Source organism: Notolepis coatsorum, assembly GCF_963971535.1.
Source record: "Notolepis coatsorum genome assembly, chromosome: 13".
In the NCBI taxonomy this organism is placed as follows: Eukaryota; Metazoa; Chordata; class Actinopteri; order Aulopiformes; family Paralepididae; genus Notolepis; species Notolepis coatsorum.
Window position 1 is genome coordinate 79,562,239 of NC_140177.1, and position 23,208 is coordinate 79,585,446.

The 23,208-nt window shown below is 41.4% G+C and overlaps 1 protein-coding gene across 3 annotated transcripts in view; it reads left to right on the forward strand.

The window, feature by feature from the left end:
- The window catches only part of dis3l2 (DIS3 like 3'-5' exoribonuclease 2), a 63,587-nt gene extending 41,245 nt beyond the window's left edge, over positions 1 to 22,342 (forward strand). For all 3 annotated transcript variants that reach the window (XM_084328087.1, XM_084328089.1, XM_084328088.1), the window contains exons 13-21: positions 4,777 to 5,010; positions 5,161 to 5,240; positions 5,339 to 5,522; positions 6,017 to 6,103; positions 6,237 to 6,384; positions 6,843 to 6,973; positions 14,855 to 14,959; positions 15,682 to 15,786; positions 17,662 to 22,342. In XM_084328087.1, coding sequence (XP_084184213.1) covers positions 4,777 to 5,010; positions 5,161 to 5,240; positions 5,339 to 5,522; positions 6,017 to 6,103; positions 6,237 to 6,384; positions 6,843 to 6,973; positions 14,855 to 14,959; positions 15,682 to 15,786; positions 17,662 to 17,763 — 1,176 coding nt within the window. In that variant the 3' untranslated portion in view covers positions 17,764 to 22,342. The remainder of the gene's footprint in view (positions 1 to 4,776; positions 5,011 to 5,160; positions 5,241 to 5,338; positions 5,523 to 6,016; positions 6,104 to 6,236; positions 6,385 to 6,842; positions 6,974 to 14,854; positions 14,960 to 15,681; positions 15,787 to 17,661) is intronic.
- The last annotated feature ends 866 nt before the right edge of the window (positions 22,343 to 23,208 follow it).

Consider the following 23,208-nt stretch of genomic DNA (forward strand, 5'->3'; position numbering starts at 1 on the left):
CATCTAGATCAACATCCCATAATCGAAAACTGTCTACTCCAAGCTGATCGTCCAACGGCGCGAGGAAGATACGGTAAGATCCAGCGTTATTTTCTAACGTGTTCCATATAAACTGCTCTGATGATCATATGACCCACACTAGATGAATGATATAACGTTGCCCACGGAATTATAAATGACCCCCCGCCCATCCGGTCAACATCAGATGATACGTAGTAACTTCTAGAAGTACCTCCAGTTGAAATTTTTTATCTGGCACCGATCGCTACCAAACTGTATTTGATCATCAATATAATGCATTTGGGGCTATAAATCAAGTTCTGGAGAAAGCTGCAGAAAACGATAAAAACATACTTATACTTTAGACCATATTTTAGTATGAATATGTGAATGAAAAAGTATAACGTTGCTACACCCTGAACAATATATATAGGACATTGAATGGGCCATAATAATGTCAATTTAGCAATAGAATTTAAAAAGTTATAGCCCTGCAAAGAAGGGGAACTTCTCCATAGACAAATGGAGCTGGCTAGGGATGGTAAATTATGAATTCAACCATGGCGATCAAAGTGTTAATTACCTGAAATTATTCAGTTTTTTGGGGGGGGGGCCTGCATATATCGGTATCGGTTGATATCGGTATCGGAAATTAAGAGTTGGACAATATCGGTATATCGGTATCGGTAAAAAGGCCAATATCGAGCATCCCTAATTAAAAGCAATGGCATTCAAAATGCTGGAGAACTTTTTTTGCACTCAAAACAGTTGCTGTACAAGGTTTCTGAACCCAGCTTTCTCAACTGTATATATATTGGAACTTGGTCCATACAGATGAACTCTGCGACTGCCCTGTTGAGCCTTTTATCATCTTTGGACTCATTTGTGTACTTTATATGCTGCTAAAAAAAAGCGGAGGTTAGGTTGCTTCTGAGTGGGGGGAGTCACTCTGTGAGCCAAATGCAGCAGACTTCTGTAGTTAAAAAAAATTCAAGGGGTAGAAAAAGTATGGTTGTATTATTATTATTATTATTATACATTTGTCATAGCAGAGGGCCTAATTAGTTTGAGATACCATAAGTTACCTAGAAAACATTTTGATGAGTGAGACTGATTATAGCCTATCATAATCTAGAACTAGGTTATGTCATATTGTAGGCTGTTTAACAAAAATAAAATAGATTTCCGTTGTCTTTATACAGTATGTATGAACCATTAATGGGCAATTGTCAAATTTCTCTGTATAAATCATGTTTGTGACTAAGCCATAGAGATGCTGTGTTTACTAGCTTTCAGCACGGCAGTTTAGGCTATGTATAGCTTATTATTAGGCTTTTCAATTTATTTTCTATTCTTGCGAATAGCATTGTGGACATTTTCTAATGCTCGTATAAGGAACTGTAGTCACGAGAGCCGGCATAGCTCGTCCAACGAACGTTGGCATCAACGGCATGACCACAGCACTGACAGGAGCCACCGCAGCACGCAACGCCAGCCACCACAACCATCGCAGTGAGGATCCCCACTGATCAACGCCAGCTAGCCAGCCCCAACTAGAACTACAGCTCGCCAGCTACACAAGCCAACGTCAGCCGAGTTCCCCCTATGCAAAATGTGCTAGCCAGCCAACGCCAATCAACAAAGATCCCCACTGCAACTGCCGATGGTTTATGATAACTAACTAATTGCAGTGAGGATCTTTATTGACCAACGCCAGCTAGCCAGCACACGCTGCCAGAGTAAACTCGGCTAACGTTAGCCCACACAGCTAGCAAACCACAACTCTAGCCAAAGCCAGCTAGCCAACGCCAATTAACAAAGATCCTCACCGCGACTGCCGATGGCAACGACAACCAACGCAGCCCGCCACAGCAGCCCCCATCAGCACTGCAGTCGTGCCACCGATGCCAACACTCGCCGGACGAGCCATGCCAGCTCTCGTCCCAACTAGAGTTTGTTGTTCTTCATTCCAGAAGGTTGCTTCCGGTAAACTAGCGCAACGTCACCACTGACAGCAGCGCTGTGCTCCAATAGGAAGGATTTGCATGCATAAATGAATTAATATATATATTAATATATATATTAATACAGTACCGTTTTTCCCCAAACGCGGTATGGTATCATTTCAAACACTCTAGTACCGCGGTACTAAACCAATACCGGTATACCGTGCAACCCTAATAGACGCAGCCATTTCTTGCCTGTACACGCTATTATTCCGAAATCAGATCTATGTCATAGGTATTATGTTCCATCATGAATGCATGAAAGGGGGGGGGGGGGGGTCGTTTCTGATTATTAGTAACGGCATTCGTATTGAACACTAAACACGCTTATCAGCCCGATCGGTATAAAAGCATTGCCGGATCAAGCTAAAATTTACGTTGGATCGTTCCTACCTGTGATCGGGAGTATTCCAAAAATAATATTCCAATTGTTTGATCGCCATCTGTTACATCTAATGTCCATTTGGCCCACGGCATAATCCACAACATATGGATCAGGGATATTTGACGCGCTTCAATGGAACCTGGAGAACGGTTGCCCTCGCCCGACAAGGAAACATGAAACCAGAGACGTCTGGCCACTACACAGGCCAAGATACAAGGCCACAAAGGGTGCTCGATACCGCCGTCTAGCCTGATGCGGCCGGTATTGCTCCTTGGTGACCTCAGACTCATTCCCTATGGCAACAACAGGCTCCCTGGGTGGATAATGAATACAAATATCGAGAAAAAAAGGAAAAACGACCCAGAAACGACTTAAGTCGTTTTTGGAACTCAACAACTTAGGCCCAGAAACGACTTAACTTGTTTTTGGCACCCAAAGTGTTAAAGCCTGATCAGCCCGGTACCAGGCCGAGATTTATTTCACGTCATAAAAAGATCAATACAGTCCGTATTAAGTAATGTTGAGTTTCTTTTTCAAATGTAGCCAAGAGTAAAGACCCTAACCCTATCAAAACAGCAGTCAAATTGTATATTTTTAGCACTACGTTTGTTTACCAATGATTTTAAGTGTTATTAGCTAAATATGAGCTAATCTCTGCACATTGTATCGGAAACCGGATGATTTAGATGCAAGGAAATGACGCCGTCATGAAATCGTAGTCCTAAGAAAGAGGAGACCCAGGGCTTTCGATGGATGTCGAAATTTCATAAAACTACACTACCCAGCTCACATCAGCCACTGTCAAAGCTGCAGCCGCTGACTTGAAAAAAATCTGACTATCTCACCGGTCGAACAAACCTGAACGTTATTGGCGTATATTATTCTTTACCTTTCTGTGTACGTCTAGGAAAAAAACGTGTCGCAATCCTGTCAAAAATGCCGGAGCTCTGGATATTATACAAAAGTAACTGTACTTACAGTAGATTTCATTCAGTCTTTGCTGCCCTGTAACGGGCGCCTGGTGGTACTAAATCCAGATTTAACTCTGCCATTGGAAAGAGAAGATTTGGCCCGATCCATAGATGTATGACTTGGCCAGAATCAGAATCAGAAAGGTCTTTATTGCCAAGTAGTTTTCACATACAAGGAATTGACGTTATCGTTGTGACATTAGCGAACAGACATTAACAGACAGATAATACATTAAAGAGGTAGAGTAAAATAGAATGAAATATGAGCCAAGTTATGCACAATAGAATAATATAATTATGAAATAAATTATAGGCCAGGGCTGTACAACTGTAAATAGAGGTTGAATAAAATTATATGGGATATAAACTAAATTAAATATAGCACAGTAGAATATAGTACAATTATAAGTACGAATAGGCCAGGGCTGTACAACTGGGCAGATGTGGTCAATTATATACACTAATTAGAATGAGTTAACAATGCGGTGGGCAAATACTGTAATTTATAGGCCTGATATTCTATATTCATGTTTCAAACTGCATTTGTCCGGATGGCAAAATTTGGACATTTACAGGGGCCAGTTTAGAATTGCAGCCTCCCGTAGGTGCTCTTTGAGAGCGGTTTACTAGGGGTATCTACAAAACCCCCTGTAAATCATCTGCCCTTTATTCATTTGCTTAGATTTGTAGTACACTTGATCACAAGAAGGTGCTGAAGGAGCTCATTGGCAATTTTCCACGGCTGGTCAATGTTAGCATGGTGTTATTCACTGTCAAAGAAAAAATTTATAATAATAATAATAATTTATATTCTCCTTTTGATTCATTACAATTTACTCAAGCATAGTAACAGACACAATATTTATGACAGTGGGAATACATTCCCAGAGGTCCATAGATGTCAATTACAATGACAATTATTTCAGCGCTTGGCACACCTGCTGTGTATAGTTCGCCTTTCAACACCTTGGACGGGGCCCCAGCAGATGAAAAATTACGCTTTGTCTCCCAAAATCCACCAAAACCTACCGGTAGTTGTTGAGTGGGACAGAACATGATAAACTATGCAAGTGCTGAAAACAAGTATAATATTATAATTATTATTTTAATTGTGGTGAAAACTGGGACAATTTGGTAGTGAATGTGAACGTCGTCCAACTCTATGTAGGAGAATGGCTTGACTGAGGAAAGCAACGGTTGTGATTGAAGGGTCAAGAAAAGAGTGTGGCGCTTGGGATCAGTCAGTTGAGGTTGAGTCTACGTCATATATAGGCTGGTGCTCTGTGGGTCCAGAAAAAAATATTGGAACCCCCGGCATATTGTCTCATGGAGCAGAAAAAACAAACATATTAGTCTTCATGTACTGTATACACTCCTCATCTTCTATTTTCAACTCTTTATCCCCATATCCCAGATTCTGAGTGAGTGGTTCGGCCGCACTGTGATCCGCTCCTGTGTGAAGCTGAGCTACGACCACGCCCAGAGCATGATCGAGGCCCCCGACAAGCTGTTCTCCGCAGAGGAGCTGCCGCCTGTGGCCCCCGAGTATCCCGTGGACGAGATTCACCAGGCTGTGCTAAACCTGCACTACATGGCCAAGGAGCTCCGAGCTCAGCGCTTCGAGGGAGGAGCCCTCAGGTTGGACCAGGTCAGTCTCAAATGGATTGGGTTTGAGAGTTCGCACACGTTGTAAAGAGAGCCTGGACTACCACAATGTTATCTACCAAGATGTTATCAAGTAGAGACGGTGGTTTCTTCTTTACTTTAAAATGCTTATCACTTTTTGTCTGTGTTTTAGATGAAGCTGTCTTTCACTCTGGACAAAGAGTCCATGATGCCGCAAGGCTGCTACGTGTACCAGTACAGAGACAGTAACAAGTGAGTCACAATCTCTTGTGTTATATTGTGTTTTTTTTTTTTTTTTTTTATCAAGTCTGAGTTGTTTGACATCTGTCTTCCATGGTTCTATCCACCAGGCTGGTAGAGGAGTTCATGCTGCTGGCTAACATGGCCACAGCCCACCAGATCTACCGCTCCTTCCCTGACCAGGCTCTGTTGAGGCGCCACCCTCCACCCCAGACCAAGATGGTGGATGAGCTGCAGGAGTTTTGCGACCAGATGGGACTCCACATCGACTTCTCCTCCGCTGGAGCACTGAATGTCAGTAACCGTAACGGAAATTGACTGGTGTGTCTATACCATGGAGTGAGATCAGGAAATTGAGCGTTGTGTCTATACCATGGAGTGAGAACAGAAACAAGACAATTGACCTATCTCAAACCCTGCCCTCTTTTCCCCGATCCTCCAATCACAACTGTTGCTTCCTGAAAAGCAACAATTGTGATTGGAGGATCAAGAAAAGAGGCCGGTGCTTGAGATAGGTCAATTGTCTTGTTTTGTCAAAAGTACGTATCTGTACCAAAGCCACAAGCAAAGTGATTCTTCAGTATGTTGCATGTCGGTATTTCTCTATCCCAGATATGTCACATGGGAGGGAGGGTCATTTCCCCAAAGCCCTTTAGCTCTGCAATGAGTAAACCCCTTGGGAATTTCATCATGACAATCTTTTAAGAGTTTTCTTTTAGAGACTTAAGTGTCTCTTCCATATGATTATATTATATTGAAATATGTTGTGCGCCCCCCCCTTTTCCCAGAGGAGTCTCCATACCACTCTTGGTGATGATGAGTATTGCAGTGCTCGGAAGGAAGTCCTCACTCACATGTGTTCCAGACCCATGCAGGTCAGAGCTTGTTTATACATAATTTTAATATTGTGTGTTCCAGACCCATGCAGGTCAGAGCTTGTTTATACATAATTTTAATATTGTGTGTTCCAGAGGATATCTGTATAATTGTTTTTATATTGATTCCCAGATGGCGGTGTACTTCTGTACTGGCGTGCTGAAGGACGAGCTCCTGTTTAAACATTACGCCCTCAACATTCCTATGTACACACACTTCACCTCGCCCATCAGGAGATACGCTGACGTCATCGTACATAGGCTGCTGGCTTCTTCACTTGGTGCGTAACTTGACAAATCGGGCCCCTACACACATTTTCTCTCCCTTCCTCACTAGTGCTCTCTCTCTTTTGCTTCCCCCCCCACTCCTTGTTCAGGCAGACAAACAGACATTTGTATGCTACAGAAAACAAAGGACAGTGGACAATGCTCTAATTGTATCGTCTTATATAAGCAGAATGATATTGTAGAGTAGCAATGCAGAAAACGAGAATCAGCATTGTTTGTATCATTGTCTGATATTGTTGTAAACGGCCTAGCTTATTCTCCTTTTATGCTGTATTTGAAGTGTGTGCGCGTGCGTGCGTCCGTCCGTATCAGCCATAACTCCAACAGTTCTGATGCGATTTGGATGGAACTTAGCACATAGGCTGACTGCAGGCCCAGAACCTGAATATTTTTGAAATAGGTCGTATTTTTGTATGTGTGTGTGTACACACATATATTTTTTTGTGTGCAGGTTGTGGCCCCCACATAGATCTGAAAGGAGATGAGATCCACAAGCAGGCGTCCCACTGCAATGACAAGAAGACTGCCTCTAAGAGAGTCCAGGAGCTCAGCTCAGAGCTGTTCTTCGGAGTGTTTGTCAAGGTACATAAATCCATCGCAGCACACTGTTTCAAAATGTATCAACACAGTACATACCAAAACCTACGCTAACGTATTACTCATTGTATCTGTATCCAATATAGGATTAACGGCAAACCTGCCCTTTTTATGGAACGATAAAATACAGTCTAAGCTAAATTAGCTGGTTAAAGAGTCAATTGACCTCTCTCAAACCCCGCCCTCTTTTCTTGATCCTCCAATCACAACTTCTCGAAAAAAAGGGTTGTGTAAGATGGGGCTGAATCCTCGTCTTTAATAACAGCCCCAAAACAAGTCAGTATCCAGTAGGGATGTGCATGACTGACTCAAATAATTTTTCGAATGGTCTACTGTTCTTAACACATTCGGGGCCATTGGGATCCGTCTAACCCAACTCTATACAGCCAGCATATCAAAACAAACTTTCATTGTGCGTGAGGCTGTTGGTAGAGCTAAATCTATACTTTATATTATTGCCATCCCGTCCATTCTCATTGTCAATTGACACACTGTCCCTTCAATATGCCTTAAACAAATAATTTTTTCATCAATACGTTCCCATTTTATAGCGTTGTAAATATGAACGTTATAGCAGAATGGTCTGGGGTATTTCCTGGAACGCAAGTTATTGGGCGCTAAGTAGGGATGTCCGATATTATCGGCCTACCGATATTATCGGCCGATATCGGCATTAAAATGTGATATCGGTTGATATCGGTATCGGAAATTAAGAGTTGGACAATATCGGTATCGGTAAAAAAGCCCAATATCTAGCATCCCTAGCGCTAAGCTAATAACGTTAAATCGAATGGCATTTCGGCTATAGACAAGGGGGTGGGACGTCGTTTCTGATTATTGATTACCAATAACGGCATTAGCCTCAGTAGCCTTATTTGCTGACCGGGTGGATGGCTATGAGAGCAAGGCCCGATCGGGCTGTAATTGACGTCAAATCGCTCTTACCTGTGGCCGGTTGGATCCCAAAAAGGATTTCCCAGTTATCGATCGCCATATGGTAGATCCAAATGTCCATTGGCTGATGATATATTCCTTTACTGCATACTGAATTCAGCCTCCCAAAAACTATTCCAGGCCATCGGCTACACGCATAGCTTTAGGCTAACAGAAAAGCCCATTCAAAATAAAAAAACACCGGTCTGTAACAGGGAACACTGCATTATCGAGACAGCGCCCCTATGAGGATCTGGCCGGTAATGCACTTTTCCCAATTCCAAGAGTAGGGTAAATCTGCAGTGCCGCAGGGTGAGTAGGATATTACAATGGAATAAAAGCCAAAACAACCTTGCCACGTATATATACGTGGTTGGGTGTCAAGCGTTGCATCCGAAACACGTGTATATATACGTGGTTGGCCCTGAATGTGTTAAAGGGGAACTATCTTATAAATGGCCTTTTCCAGGGGTTTGCATTGTTTTCTAGCAATGTTGGGTTGTACCAACACTGTCTATGTCTCTAATTCTCATTTTGGCGCATTCCTCCAGTTCAGATGTCACAAGATCCTCCCCCCACTGAACTAAGCCATTCTGAATGTACGCGTACCTCTGACGTGTACGAATTCTCATCTGCATACCTAACGCCCCCTCTATGGTTGTAGCCACCGCCCACACTCAACCATTATTTATTGCAGTATGCAAGCAAATGCGTGGAATTGAAGTTTAACAGTGAGTTAGCATTGGGTTAGCATTTAAAAACCTTATGAGCAAAACAAGCAAGATATGTTGTGCTGTTCCTGACTGCACAACATACAACCTTGCAGCGAATACATCCTTGCATTCATTTCCTGATGTTGTGATCCGCCAGCAATGGGCCAAGTTTGTGAGCTATGGCGATCACGACTTGTGGAGACTATTAGAAGAGGACAAAACAATCACACTTATGGATGATAATGTGTGTTTTCACCAGCCTACATTGGACGCAGTACTTCTGGTAAATCATAAAAATACTATAGTCAAACAGGTGTTGTGCCGGGGCGGCTAGGTGGTGCAGTGGGCAAGGCACTCACCTCCAATGCTGGAGACGCTGGGTTCGAACCCAGCGCTCCACATTGCTTTCAGTTTGGCTGGTCGTCCGTACTAATAGAATTGGCAGTATTAGGGGGAGGGAAAGGACGCTGGGTTCGAACCCAGCGCTCCACATTGCTTTCAGTTTGGCTGGTCGTCCGTACTAATAGAATTGGCAGTATTAGGGGGAGGGAAACTGATGGGTGGGGATCGGACGTTGTGGACAGCGACTCCTACAGGTCGGTTGGTGCGCCTGCGCAGTAGAATCAAGAAGCGACGGGGGCGGCGTCCCTCCAAAGCGCAGACCCCTGACGCTGAAAGATCGCGCTGCGCAGGTGAAAAAGATGCGATGGCTGCTACCTCGAGTATCTGAGGGGACTCGTGCTATGTATGGCTTCATCCACATTGCAGCCGGCTTGTGGGAGGCAAGAAACAGCGTTCGAGACAGGGGAGGGTTGAATTGGACGATACGAAATTGGGATGGGAGAAAAATAGAAATGGGAGAAAAAGTGGATAAAAAAAAAAAGAAAAATGGTGTTGTGCCGAATTCGGACTCCCTGCCAGAATCCCCCTCGGAAAGGTATCCCCTGTTGCCCCCTCGCGTGAACGCTCATACACTCTTATCAGCCTACCCAGCATGTAATACTTTCTTTGTTAGAACTCAACTTGTTATTATTGGCACATACACTATCAGATTTCTGTCATAAAACGATAAAGCAGACAGAAATGCTGGAACGGTCTGATTATATTTAACACTTTGGCTGCCTAAGGTTAAATTCATGATATACCATAGATTGCCAGCGCTATTTGTCTATGGAGAAAGTCCCCTTCTTTGCAGGGCTATAACTTTTTAAATTCTATTGCTACATTGCCATTATTAGGGCCCATTCAAAGTCCTATATGTATTGTTCATTGTGTAGCACATATTCATAGTAAAGTATGGTCTAATGTATAAGTATGTTTTCATCTCTTTCTGCAGCTTTCTCCAGAACGTGATATATAGCCCCAAATGCATTATATTGATGATGAAATACAGTTTGATGGCAATCAGCGCGATATAAAAAATTCCAACTAGACGTACTTCTAGAAGTTACTACACGTCATCTGATGTTGACCGGATGGGCGAGGGGGCGTTTATAATTCCGTGGGCAGCGTTATACCAATCATCTAATGTGGGTCAAATGTTGATAATAGCAGTTAGTATCGAAGACGGTAACGTTACACGCTGAAACTCACCCCAGTCTCCGCGCGCCGTTGGGCGATCATCGTAGAGTAGAAATCTTATCATTATGGGATATATTTTTACCCGGTCCATCTCCAGCTTGTATAATGGTATATACGTCCAAATCATGTTTATCGAGTTATTGCCAATCGATCACCGTGTAGCGTGACGAGCCAGAGTCCCATGACCTATAGCGAGCGCCCGGAAGTACTACGGACGTCTAGCACAACCTCTATGCCACATCCTGTTTGGCGATTGCGCCGATCGGCCACCAGATGGCGCTCCTGAACCGCCAGAGAGCTCAGTGGGTCCTGCTGGTGGATCTCAGGCCAGCGGAGGGGACATATGAATCCGATCGCAGATTTTTGAAATATTGATATAAGGACGACGTAACGCGTCCTCCGGCAACTTTAGCATGGCCAGCAAAGACGTCTAAAGACGGTTCCCGGCAGCCAAAGTGTTAAAAGGCGTTGACATTGTAAAACAAAATAAGTGGAGTTTTGAAGCTGTAAGCAGAATACAAGTCATATGAACACCCACGATATAGGCTACCTGTATCCAGAGCAGCATTAGGTGCTATGTATGCTTTTTGACACATTTATTGCAAGGGTTTTGTATACACATAAACTCAACAAATAACCTCTGTTCTCCTTGCAATGCGTTTTTAATTCTTTTTTATACAGTAGGAAGGGGGAAGAACACTATCGTGGGTGTTCCTATGACTTGGATTCAGCTTACAGCTTCGAAACTCCACTTATTTCGTTTTACAATGTCAAAGCCTTTTAAATATAATCAAAAGTTTTCGCATTTCTGTCCGCTTTATCGTTTTATGACAGAAATCTGATAGTGTATGCCTACAATGGCGATCGCCTAGAGCGAACTATTGGATATTATTATGAAGAGGAAGAGGACAAACGGTGATGATCCATCCATAATATAAAGTGCGTTTTCACCACACTATGTTGGATTCTAGTATTTTCAAACACGCTGTTTGGATGTAAGTTCCTGGAGGTAACGTATATAAGTAGTATGGGCGGAGCTATTTGCTATAGTGCAGGTTGTTGGTGACTGTCACTCAAGCGCGCATTGCGAGTGGGCGGAGCCCAGCCAAAAACAGCTTAGAATCTTGAAGTGCAGAAAGTCCTGCTCTACAGTACTTGATTAGAAATACAAAACAATGAATTTAAAAAAAAAAAAAACTTACAGATGTGTTCCATAGACTCACAGGAATTGTGTAAAATTGCCCAAATAGTGAAAGAAATAGTAAGATAGTTTCCCTTTAACACTTTCAGCGCCAGAGGTCGCTGTGTACCGTGTGGTAAGAAGGCCACCGCTTTAAAGTATACGGATACATGGCGGTGTTTGCAGGGCTCAAACTATATTATATATCATAGCTATGGATATAATATTGCCCATTTGACATCGAGTATCTATCGTTCAATTTGTGAAAAAGAATTTTTTTTTCCATCCATACATTCCCGTTTTATACCGTGGTGAATATGAGTATAGTTTTAGAGTAATCCTGTCTAATCCCAGAAAACTTAGCTATGCAGCGTTTCTCGCCTGTATCAACAATCAATCTGAAATCAACGCTACCGTACTTTTCGCACTATAAGCCGCACCTGAATATAAGCAGCAGCAGCTAAATTGAATGATGTGTACATATATAAGCCGCACTGGACTATAAGCCGCAGGTGTTTTAATGTTTAATTACCATATGTAAGGGTTCGTGCACAGATGGGATTGTCGGGAAAGAGATGGCTGTTTGAGGAAGCTCCCATTATTAACATTTTTGTTTAAACAGGAACGATAGCCATTTAGCAGCGCCGGGTACAGTAGGTAGCAACGTTGGCTCTCGTAACGTTAGCCAGTTAGCAGCTCCGGGTACAGTAGGTAGCAATGTTAGCTCTCATAACGTTAGCCAGTTAGCAGCTCCGGGTACAGTAGGTAGCAACGTTAGCTCTCATAACGTTAGCCAGTTAGCAGCGCCAGGTACAGTAGGTAGCAACGTTAGCTCGCATAACGTTAGCCAGTTAGCAGCTCCCAGTTTGCAGGTCCGGGTACAGTAGGTAGCAACGTTAGCTCTCATAACGTTAGCCAGTTAGCAGCGCCGGGTACAGTAGGTAGCAACGTTAGCTCTCATAACGTTAGCCAGTTAGCAGCTCCCAGTTAGCAGCGCCGGGTACAGTAGGTAGCAACGTTAGCTCTCATAACGTTAGCCAGTTAGCAGCGCCGGGTACAGTAGGTAGCAACGTTAGCTCTCATAACGTTAGCCAGTTAGCAGCGCCGGTACAGTAGGTAGCAACGTTAGCTCTCCTCATAACGTTAGCCAGTTAGCAGCGCCAGGGAAACAGTAATAATAATAATAATAAATCAAAAGAGGAGCCCTGAGCTGCTCATACACTAGACTCTTGCCGCAATGGTTTGTTGACGTGGTTGACGTGCACTGCTGCAGCAGATTTAGGAGTCTGATCTGACGGTCACAGAGCTGAGGGAGAGCGCCCAGTTACCGGTTTGTTGACGTGGTTGACGTGCACTGCTGCAGCAGATTTAAGAGTCTGATCTGACGGTCACAGAGCTGAGGGAGAGCGCCCAGTTAGCGTTTTGTTGACGTGCACTGCTGCAGCAGATTTAGGAGTCTGATCTGACGGTCACAGAGCTGAGGGAGTGGGCCCAGTTAGCTGTAAAAATCCATAGATTAGCCGCACCGTTATATAAGCCGCAGGGTCAAAAAATGGGGGGGAAAGCCGCGGCTTATACTCCGAAAAGTAAGGTATATTATCGGTATTATGTTTCATCATGAATGCATGAAAGGGTGGGGGGGGGGGGTCGTTTTTCTCTGTTTTCAAATAGGTCATATTTTTGTGTGTGTACACATGCATAATTTTCAATGGAATACATTACACACACACATTACACACAACGCTGGATCGCAGTGAAAGGATTCTTGGATCAACGCAAGATTGATACCATATATCCCTTACCTTGACTCCAAAAAGAATATTCCAATTATCTGATCACCATTCCAAGTATTGATGTCGATCGTGTTGCCAACATAATACACCAAAGAACATGAACCGGGAGTGCTTGATTCTCCTCAATCCATGCGTTATTAACGCTTGTCCTGCCCGACAAGGAAAACCCGGACCGGACTTTTTAGATTGACGCACAATAATATTCGCTCAACAGCGCCCCCCACCCAACATCTGAATTGCCAATGGCTGAATTGGAGTACTGCACTCTGCCCGTACAGATGGGTGGGTTATGGTGGATTCTGTGGCTCTGCAGCTGCATGCAGTCGCAAATCTAGCAGCAATCTCCCGCTGACACAGCGGTGTCATTATTATACCTGCTTGGTGAAGCAACGATGAAACAAATGTAATGATTGTTTCGTTCATCGCATAGGCTATTTAATTTGAGCCTATTTTAATACAATTCAAATAATCAAATTGTGCTTAGAGGGAATTATTTTCACCGGACATTAAGACCGGAGAGATTAAACATGTCGGACTTCAACAGATTTTGCCGGTCAAATACCGGTAATTACCGGCTAACGGAAACGCTGAACCCGACACTTCCTCAAACAGGGTTTTGAGAGAGAGAGAGAGAGAGAGAGAGATGCGCGTCCCGACACACACGCAGTCAAGTTTGTGTGTGCGTCCCTGATGAGAGAGATGGCACACACATTCTCTCTCTATGTGTGTGCCATTTCTCTCATCAGGGACGCACACACAAACTTGACTGCGTGTGTGTCGGGACGCATCTCTCCTCTCTCTCTCTCCCCCTCGTCGGAGCATTACACACAAACTTGACTGCGTGTGTGTCGGGGACGCATCTCTCCTCTCCCTCGTCGGCGCATTACACACAAATTTGACTGCGTGTGTGTCGGGGACGCATCTCTCCCTCTCTCGCTTGCTCGTTCTCTCGCTTGCTCGCTCTCGTATGTATCACGCTGTGTGGGTGACTGTCACTGTAAGCGATTATGAGGCTGGAAAATGATGCTTTTGAGTACTCCATTAGAAATATAAAACAATGATTCTTTTAAAAATAAACCTTACAGATGTGTTCAATAGACTCACAGGAATTGTGTAACGTTGCCCACATAGTGCAAGGAATAGCAATGCATGTCCCCTTTTAAAATCGCAGGGTATTGCACATAAATAGGCACTTCAGAATCTGAAGTTCAGATAATCCTTCAGAACGTTGAATAAATCAAAATAACACCATTCACCATTGTAGCCTATAATAATAACAGCATTGTATTGGCCTATCAATCGGTTTTAACTCAACGTTATTGCCCGCCAAGCGGTGAGTGCCAATAACGAGTATACGCCTTTTTAGATCCTTTGATATTTTTCCTTTGATCCCTGTTCTAAACTCTAGGTGTCCCTGGCTCATCTGCCTTCGTAATGCAATGACGATCGAATCTCACCAGGTGGCAGTATTGCCTACCTTTTGAACTCTGATTTCGCTCCAGTTCAGACAGTGTATATATATATATTATATATATATTCTTTTTTATTATATAAAAGATTCGACTCTGACATGACAATCGAATGTGGAGACTGGCATCGACTATTTGAATATTCTAACTCATCCCTAGTATCCAGGACTGACCTGCTCTCTCTCTCCCTGCTGTAGGAGTGTGGTCCTCTGGACTCTGAGGCCATGGTGATGGGGGTGTTGGACCAGTCCTTTGATGTGCTGGTCCTCCGCTACGGGGTGCAGAAACGCATCTACTGCAAGGTCAGCTGCATCACAGACTACTCTCTGGGAACATTCTGAATTTTGTGTAGTTTAAATTTCTTCGATTTATTGGTCTTGATTTATATATATATAAAATTGTAGGAATTTTATTTGGCGGCTGGGTGGCGCAGCGGACATTGTGCTCGCCACCAACGCAAGAGACACCGGGTTCGACTCCGGCTGTCGGCGTTGCCTCCGGCTTGGGCCGGCCGTCATACTAACTCAATTGGCAAGAGTTAGCGGGTGGAAGTCGATGGGTGGTAATCTGGACGTTGTGGACAGCGACTCCTACAGGTCGGTCAAATTGGGATGGGAGAAAAATAGAAAAAGAGGAGAAAAAGTGGATAAAATATTATTTGATTCAGAGTTCATATTTAAAACGTTATTTACCGTATTTGGTTGAAATGTTTGTCACTCACAAGAAATGGCAAATGGTTGTTGGTTACATTATTTATTTTTTATAAATGTTTTCTTAGTTTCTTTGCTTATGAATTTATTCATACATTTAATGCCATATAGAATTCCACCTAGCTATCGTAACAATCGCAACAACCCTTCACATGACCACAGACCTGGAAGCACTATTGAATTCAGTAGTATTCAATAATTATTCAATAGTGCTTCTAATCACAGACATGCTTGTATGGAATGTTTCAAGAGAATGTTAGTTTGTTGTCAACGTAAATACATCTCTATGATGTTTATTTTGTCTTGTCCACCAGTCTCTGGCAGGCCTAGAGACATTTCACCATCACAAGGTGGGGAAGAAGGGAGAGTTGACTCTGGTCTGGGCAGCAGAAGACCCAGAGAAATCCTCTGTACAACAGGTAATGTCCACATGCAGCCACATTTGCATGCAAAAAATAAATGCATAAATAACTTTAACTGAATAATTATTTGTATTATATATATATAATATATATATACCGTACTTTTCGCACTATAAGCCGCACCTGACTATAAGCCGCAGCAGCTAAATTGAATGATGTGTACATATATAAGCCGCACTGGACTATAAGCCGCATGTGTTTTAATGTTTAATTACCATATGTAACGAGTGGAGCCTGCGGCTTAATTTGACTCAACACGGGAAACCTCACCCGGCCCGGACACGGAAAGGATTGACAGATTGATTGCTCTTTCTCGATTCTGTGAGTGGTGGTGCATGGCCGTTCTTATATTGAGCTTTAAGTTCCCACCTCTACAGATAATGACTCCCATTGGGACACAATACTGTCGGACAAATAACATTAACTCATTTACAAGTTGTATTAAGTTTAGCAAATAAGGGAACAGATAAATAACATTTCAATGCAGTAAAAAAAGCAATATTTCGATTTTCGGGTTTTGTCCACATATAAGCCGCACTGTTATATAAGCCGCAGGGTCGAAAAATGGGGAAAAAAGCCGCGGCTTATAGTCCGAAAAGTACGGTATATATAATTATTATTTTACAGTATTGGACTATCTATTTAAATAGATAATTGCTGCATTTTGCTTTCCTGTTAAGCTAGCATGACCTCGTTGGTATCTACAGATTCTTTGGGATTTTGTATGATATTGTGCCTACTAGGGTTGTCAATTGTCCCTAAGAAATACATTTGAATATGAATAGGCTGAAATGAGGGACATTTGAATATGAATAGCAAAATGTACATATTATTACCACATTGAAGCAGACATAAATGCTTAACAACTTACAAGTTTGTTCTATTTGTAGTACCATCAGGAAACAATCATTAGGCATTGGGCTGTGCTTTGTAACACCCATTTATTATCTTGTATTGCAGGCACATTTTTCAAAAATCTGGAAAAAGAATTTTAGTTCACCTCACATCAGTAACGTTAAAAGAAAGAAAGAAAAACATTGGAATGAGAGTTTGGTATTCATATTAATTTGAATATGGAAATGCCTTCTGACAGTCCTAGTATCTACGCTGTTGTCTTAAAATCTTGCCTGCTAAATTTGCTTAACTCCAGAGAAATATTGAACCCCTTTCCCTATAATCTAGCATTCCGAGTGATCTCTAGTTTCATATGATATTCTGATGATGCTGACCTGAGCAAGTTCTCCTTCTATAGAAAGGTTTTAGTGATTCAAGCCCTAGAACTAGGGATGTTCGATATTGGCTTTTTTACCGATATCCGATATACCGATATTGTCCAACTCTTCATTTCCGATACCGATATCAACCGATACCGATATATGCAGGGTTTCTCCCCCCCCCCTACAAAAACACAACATTATGCATACTTTTCACAATAAATAAAATAAGAATTTGTTCTTACTTGCTTGCCTGGGTAAATAAAGGTTAAATAAATGTTAAAAAAATACGTTTTTTTTGTTGTGAAAACTGATACCGATCATTTCCGAGATTACATTTTTATGCCAATATCGGTAGGCCGATAATATCGGACATCCCTACTTATAACGGTATGTGTGCGGTAGTGGCATCTGTTGATATGTAGCGGTAATGGACTACATTGAAATGCTTGTCTTACACAAAGGGAAGCCAAACTCCTTCAGTTAGGCCAAGGAGACTGGTGAATATTGGAAGTTGTTTTTGTTAAAGATGGTACTTAAAAGATTTTCTCATTAAATATATTGCTGTACAATGAACTGAGTTGGTATTACAAAACAGTTGCCCCAGTGATCAGATGCAATCAACTCAACTTCCAACTATTTCCCGTTGTCTCTACAGGTCATTTCAATCTTCACCTTAGTGGAGGTGCAACTCAGGGCAGACGGCGCTCCGATGAAATACAGCGCTGTCCTCAAGAGGCCCGATGAAGATGATCCTTAATGGCCCTTTGTGTGCCATAGACAACACCCGCACACGCACACACACACACACACACACACGCACACGCACACACACACACGTGTCTACATTGACAGAATTGTGCCCTCGGCAACACACTCATTCATAACCACATAAACACAATCCCTATTTTTTTAATACTTAAAGTACTTTAAATATGATCTTTTTTAGTTTGTTTTCCTTTTTTTTTTTTTTTTTTTTACTTAATAGACGGGAGCTGAGCTGTTGGATTGACCAACAGGCAGGCCTAGCTGGGCGGTGGCTTGGTGGCAGCATTATTGCTGTGGGGTGTGGCTGATGTGACGAGACCTGAGTTAAACCAACCAAGGGTCATGCAGGAAGAGCCTCCCAAGTAATAATCTGCATATAAAAAAAAAAAAATAACCACATTACCACGCAGGCCATTATTATTTTTAATTGTTTTATTATCCCTACTGTGTGCACGATTAGAAAATCAACAACGTATACAGGGGAGTAGACAATACTGAGTGGTTGCATTGTACAGATATGGCGTGAGTGACAGACAAATATGGAGTGAGTGACAGACGGATATGGGGTGAGCAGTGTTGGGCAAGTTACTTTTAAAAAGTAACTAGTTACAGTTACTGGTTACTTCTTCCAAAAAGTAACTAAATTACTTACTCAGTTACAAATAATAAAAGTAACTAGTTACTTCAGAAAGTAACTATTGCGTTACTTTCAAGTAATTTTTTGTACATAAACAACATACACAAATCTAAACTATTTTAATGTTGCTGTGGGACAAAGTGAGACTAGCCTCCAATCAAATGCCATGTATGTAGATATTATTATAATTACTATGTTTATATAGTGGATCATACAAATACAATAGATGTTTTGGCACTTTTGATATCATGTATTGCCCCTCAACAGGCCACAACTGGGCAACATTAAATTATGCTTGTTAAGCACTATACCAAAAATAAATAACAAATAATACTGATTGTTTGAAAATTTTAATTAACAGATTGCAGAATGGGTACAGTACAGTACAGCTGAGCTACACACAATTGTTAAGGGGATGCAGACCAGAGAAATACTTTCGTCTTGTTTACATCAGGGTCCCCCATTTTCAATTCATGACATTTATGACATACACAACATACAGATATAAGAATCTAATCATCTAAACAAATCTAATCATGACATTTAAGATATGCATGATATACAGATATATATATCTCTGACTCTGAGCACCTGAAGACTGCTATTAAACCAGGAAGTGCAACACTGTCAGCAGAGTAGAGCCTCCACTACTGCAGTGCAACACACAACTAACACAAGAGTGAACAAAAAACGCTCATGGACCCGCGGTCTGTCATTGACTGCTCGCTTGTGTTGTTTGTTGGATTCGTTTTGGATTATTTGGCCGCCAAACAAACTATCAAAACGTACACGGACCGTGGTCTCACGTTGACTGCGTCGCTTGTGCTGTGGCTGTGTGTCAGACTCTGGAGGCACCCGCCCACCTCTACCTTTGATTGGCTTACCATGACATTTTACTCAACCTCAGCCAATCGCGCGCTGAGGTTGGCTGAGAAGAACAGTATGCCTCTCGGCGCAGAGATCTTTCTGATGAAAAAAGAAAAAGCTTCAATCATAGACGGCAACGCGCCGCATTTTTTGGCAGTAATGGTAACAGCGTTATTAAGATTGGAAGAGTAATCCGTTAGATTACTCGTTACTGAAAAAACTTAACGCCGTTAGTAACGCCGTTCTTTATAACGCTGTTACTCCCATCACTGGGGGTGAGTGACAGATGGATATGGGGTGAGTGACAGACAGATATGGGGTGAGATGATAAGAAAGTACAGGGTGTATGCTGATAATTCTCCATATCGGAAGGGCGTATTTGTCTGTTTACACCCACGTTTCACTTGTTCTTTTGAAAATCCACTTGTAAATACAGTTTAGTGTACGAAAACTAGAGCCTGAACTATTTTCAGTTTAACATTTTGGTTTAGGTTAATTTTCCATATCGGAAGGGTGTATTTGTCTGTTTACACCCACATTTCACTTGTTCTTTTGAAAATCCACTTGTAAATACAGTTTAGTGTACAAAAACTAGAGCCTGAACTATTTTCAGTTTAACACTTTAGGTTTAGGTTAAATCTAGGTTTCCTGGTCCTAGATTGAGGTACATTTATCTGTATAGCCCGATATCAGGATAAATGTCTCATTGGGCTTCACAAGCCCACAGTGAACAACACCCCCCTGATCTTAACCCTCAATATAGAGATACAGTGTAGATGGGTCAAACGGATCTGCATTTACCTGCTGCATTTAGGGTGCGTTTGTGTGCTCCCATTGAATTAGAGCAGCGGTTCCCAAACATTTTTGGCCGTGCACCCCCTGTCACCTCCCGACCTAGCTGTTTGTTAGAAAAAATTGTTGCTGGTCTCCGTGCACAGATTTTATTTTTTCTTTGATCTCTTCCCACGGCGACTATGGATAGGGAATTTCTTTATTTAATTAAAATGTTCACGACAACATGGATGCATGTACTCTGCCAGCATGTTTAATATCCATAATACTAAAGGTTTGACTAAGATTTTTATGAAATTTTATTGTAATTATTATTATTTTATTTATTTTATTTTTTTAACCACCATTAGCCTTTTCATGTCACGCACCACCTAGAGGGCGCTCGCGCACCACAAGGGGTGCGCGCACCACAGTTTGGGAACCACTGAATTAGAGCATTACGATTTCCATCGGAATGGAGCACAAAATACCAGAGGAATCTATGAACCGTTCATAACCGATGCAGGGAAGATGAAAAATATATATCGATAAATTTGTCAGCTACACGTTTATGCTCCTAATCCCCCTCTGGTTTTCACAATTGTCTACGAATATTTTTTTTTTTTTTTTTTTTTTAATACTATTGAGGATATTCTACAGGCTCTAATGAGTTATTTGAGGTCAGCTAGCCTTGAAGTAATTTTGAATTCAGATAATAAGCTCAATCTAGGTCCAAGAAGCCACCATATGAAATTAAATGTAGCAGTTCTATGAATGTTCGTAGTATTAAGTGGTTCTTTCAGCTCCAGTGCAATGTCTTAAAGCTTTCTCTAGGTAGCAATAGTAGTCATAGTTACAGCGTAGGAAGATTACAGTATATCAAATTCATATCACCAAACTCCTTGTTGGCAGATAACCGTTGCTAAGAAACAAACAAAGCTTAATGGCTATCTTCCATCTGTATTGCATTCTGGCTTTTATGGTTTTATAGCACACTCAGTAAGTCGGGGCGACATGTGACGTACAGGCGTAGTGTGGTTTTATAGCATAGTCGGGTCCTGTTAATCCATGTGTCCTTGGTTGCCACAAATGTGACTTGGAACCTAGTGTTCCTGACATTACACTGAGAATAAGACTTGTATTCCTTGTAAATTAATTTAATTTATGGTTTTTTGAGTCACACATTTTTTAGGCTACATTTTTATCAATGCCCAGTTTGCAAATCAGGTCCAGAGTGAAGTAATGAATTCTTGCTGTATTATTGTGCTTAATATATGGGAAATTACTTGAATATGCCTTGTAATGCTGCTGTACAGAGTGAATGTGTGGCCTTGATATCCTAAATGAATTTTATGTTGACTTGAGTTGTTTTTATGCTTCTGTTAACTGACCCATTTCTAAAAGTTGCTTTCTGTCAAATGCCATACATGCACAGTCATGTTAAAAAGTTTTGTTTTTTGTTTTAGGTAAAACTTTTTGCAATTGAAACACATTGTAAGCCTATTCTAAATAGGTGAATTTGAGCCTTGCATAAATACCATAATAATATCAAGGAATAAACGGAAATACACAGTGCAGTCAATACTGTACTTGCAGTATGAATGTTAGAGATGTTGCTTGCTTTTTCTCAAGTGTGCCTTTTTTTATATGGAGCTGAAAAGGAGGCACAAACTAATGTCACACAAACACAAATATGTCGGACACCATACATGTAAAACCCGAAGCACAAGTACATTTAGAGCTATTCGTATTCCGTAAACCGCCAATTTGAAAATAATTTAAACAGACTTAAGTAGTAAGATGGGCCGCTTACAGATACAAATCTCTACATTTATTTTCACATTGGGTTTACAGACAATTTACATATTGTGTACCCTGTGACCATTTGTTTTTCCCCCTTGCTCCATATCCTCATTTTCTTTTAAACCTCTTTTATTTGCTCAGTTAGTCATATTTAGTTTCAAGTTAATGCAGTATAGTATACTTCTAATTAGGGATGCTCGATATTGGCTTTTTTACCTATACCGATATTGTCCAACTCTTAATTTCCGATACCGATATCAACCGATACCGATATATGCAGGGTTTCCCCCCCCCCCCCAAAAAACGGAATAATTTCAGGTAATTAACATTACATATGTCTTGTTGTGGAATTAACATAACATTATGCATACTTTTGACAATAAATAAAATCAGAATTTGTTCTTACTTGCTTGCCTGGGTAAATAAAGGTTATAGAAATGTATAAAAAAAAAAAAATGAAACCGATACAGATATCACATTTTAATGCCAATATCGGCCGATAATATCGGACATCCCTACTTCTAATACAAAAGGGAGAAATAGCCGCTACTGTACAGTATGTCTGCAATTTTGTTCAACTTGTATTTTGTTGGATATTAAAACGAATAACTTAAAGGAGGAATCTGTAATGTCGTGAAACAGTGACCTTGAGGCCTGTTCTTACTCCTTTGTTTGTTTGTCATTCTACACCAAATTGCCAATTTGCGTAAATTTACATAGATTAGCTTTTTAAATGTCAGAATTAATTTGAAAAACTTTGCAACCAGTTTGTGTGAATCACCGGCGTGATTGATTGATTTTGAGTGAAGGCCATTTTTTTTATTGATTATCTGAGCTGTTGATACAAGGACTGAAATTTTATAGCGGCTAATCGTGAGTTTAAAATGCATTTTGAAGCGGTTGGTTTGTTTATGTCTGTATTGTTTGTCAACATTACACAAAATAGACCTACATAGAGTTACAATGGGATCTCTGTAAAAAGATTCAAAAGTATTATTACACGTAATTCATATACTGTACTCTAGAGAAGCTCCAATGAGAGCTGACGTTGTCTTGATTTATTTATAAAGAATAAATAAATAAAAAGAAGAAAGAATAACTAGCAAAACATGGTGTCTCACTCTGGTCTCACCAGTAGCATTGCTGACATTTACAAATAACGGGACAATTTCTCAATCTAACCTATTCAACATCCATAGGCTACAGCGCACTCATAGTCATCTCTTTCATATTCATTGTGAAGATATGTCCACCTTTGCTTCATGTCAGGTGAATTTCAACACTCAAGTTGAACCATTTTCAAATTGAGCCTCTTCGCCTCTGTGCTTTTGCGGTGTAATTGAACCGATGTTTAGAGTA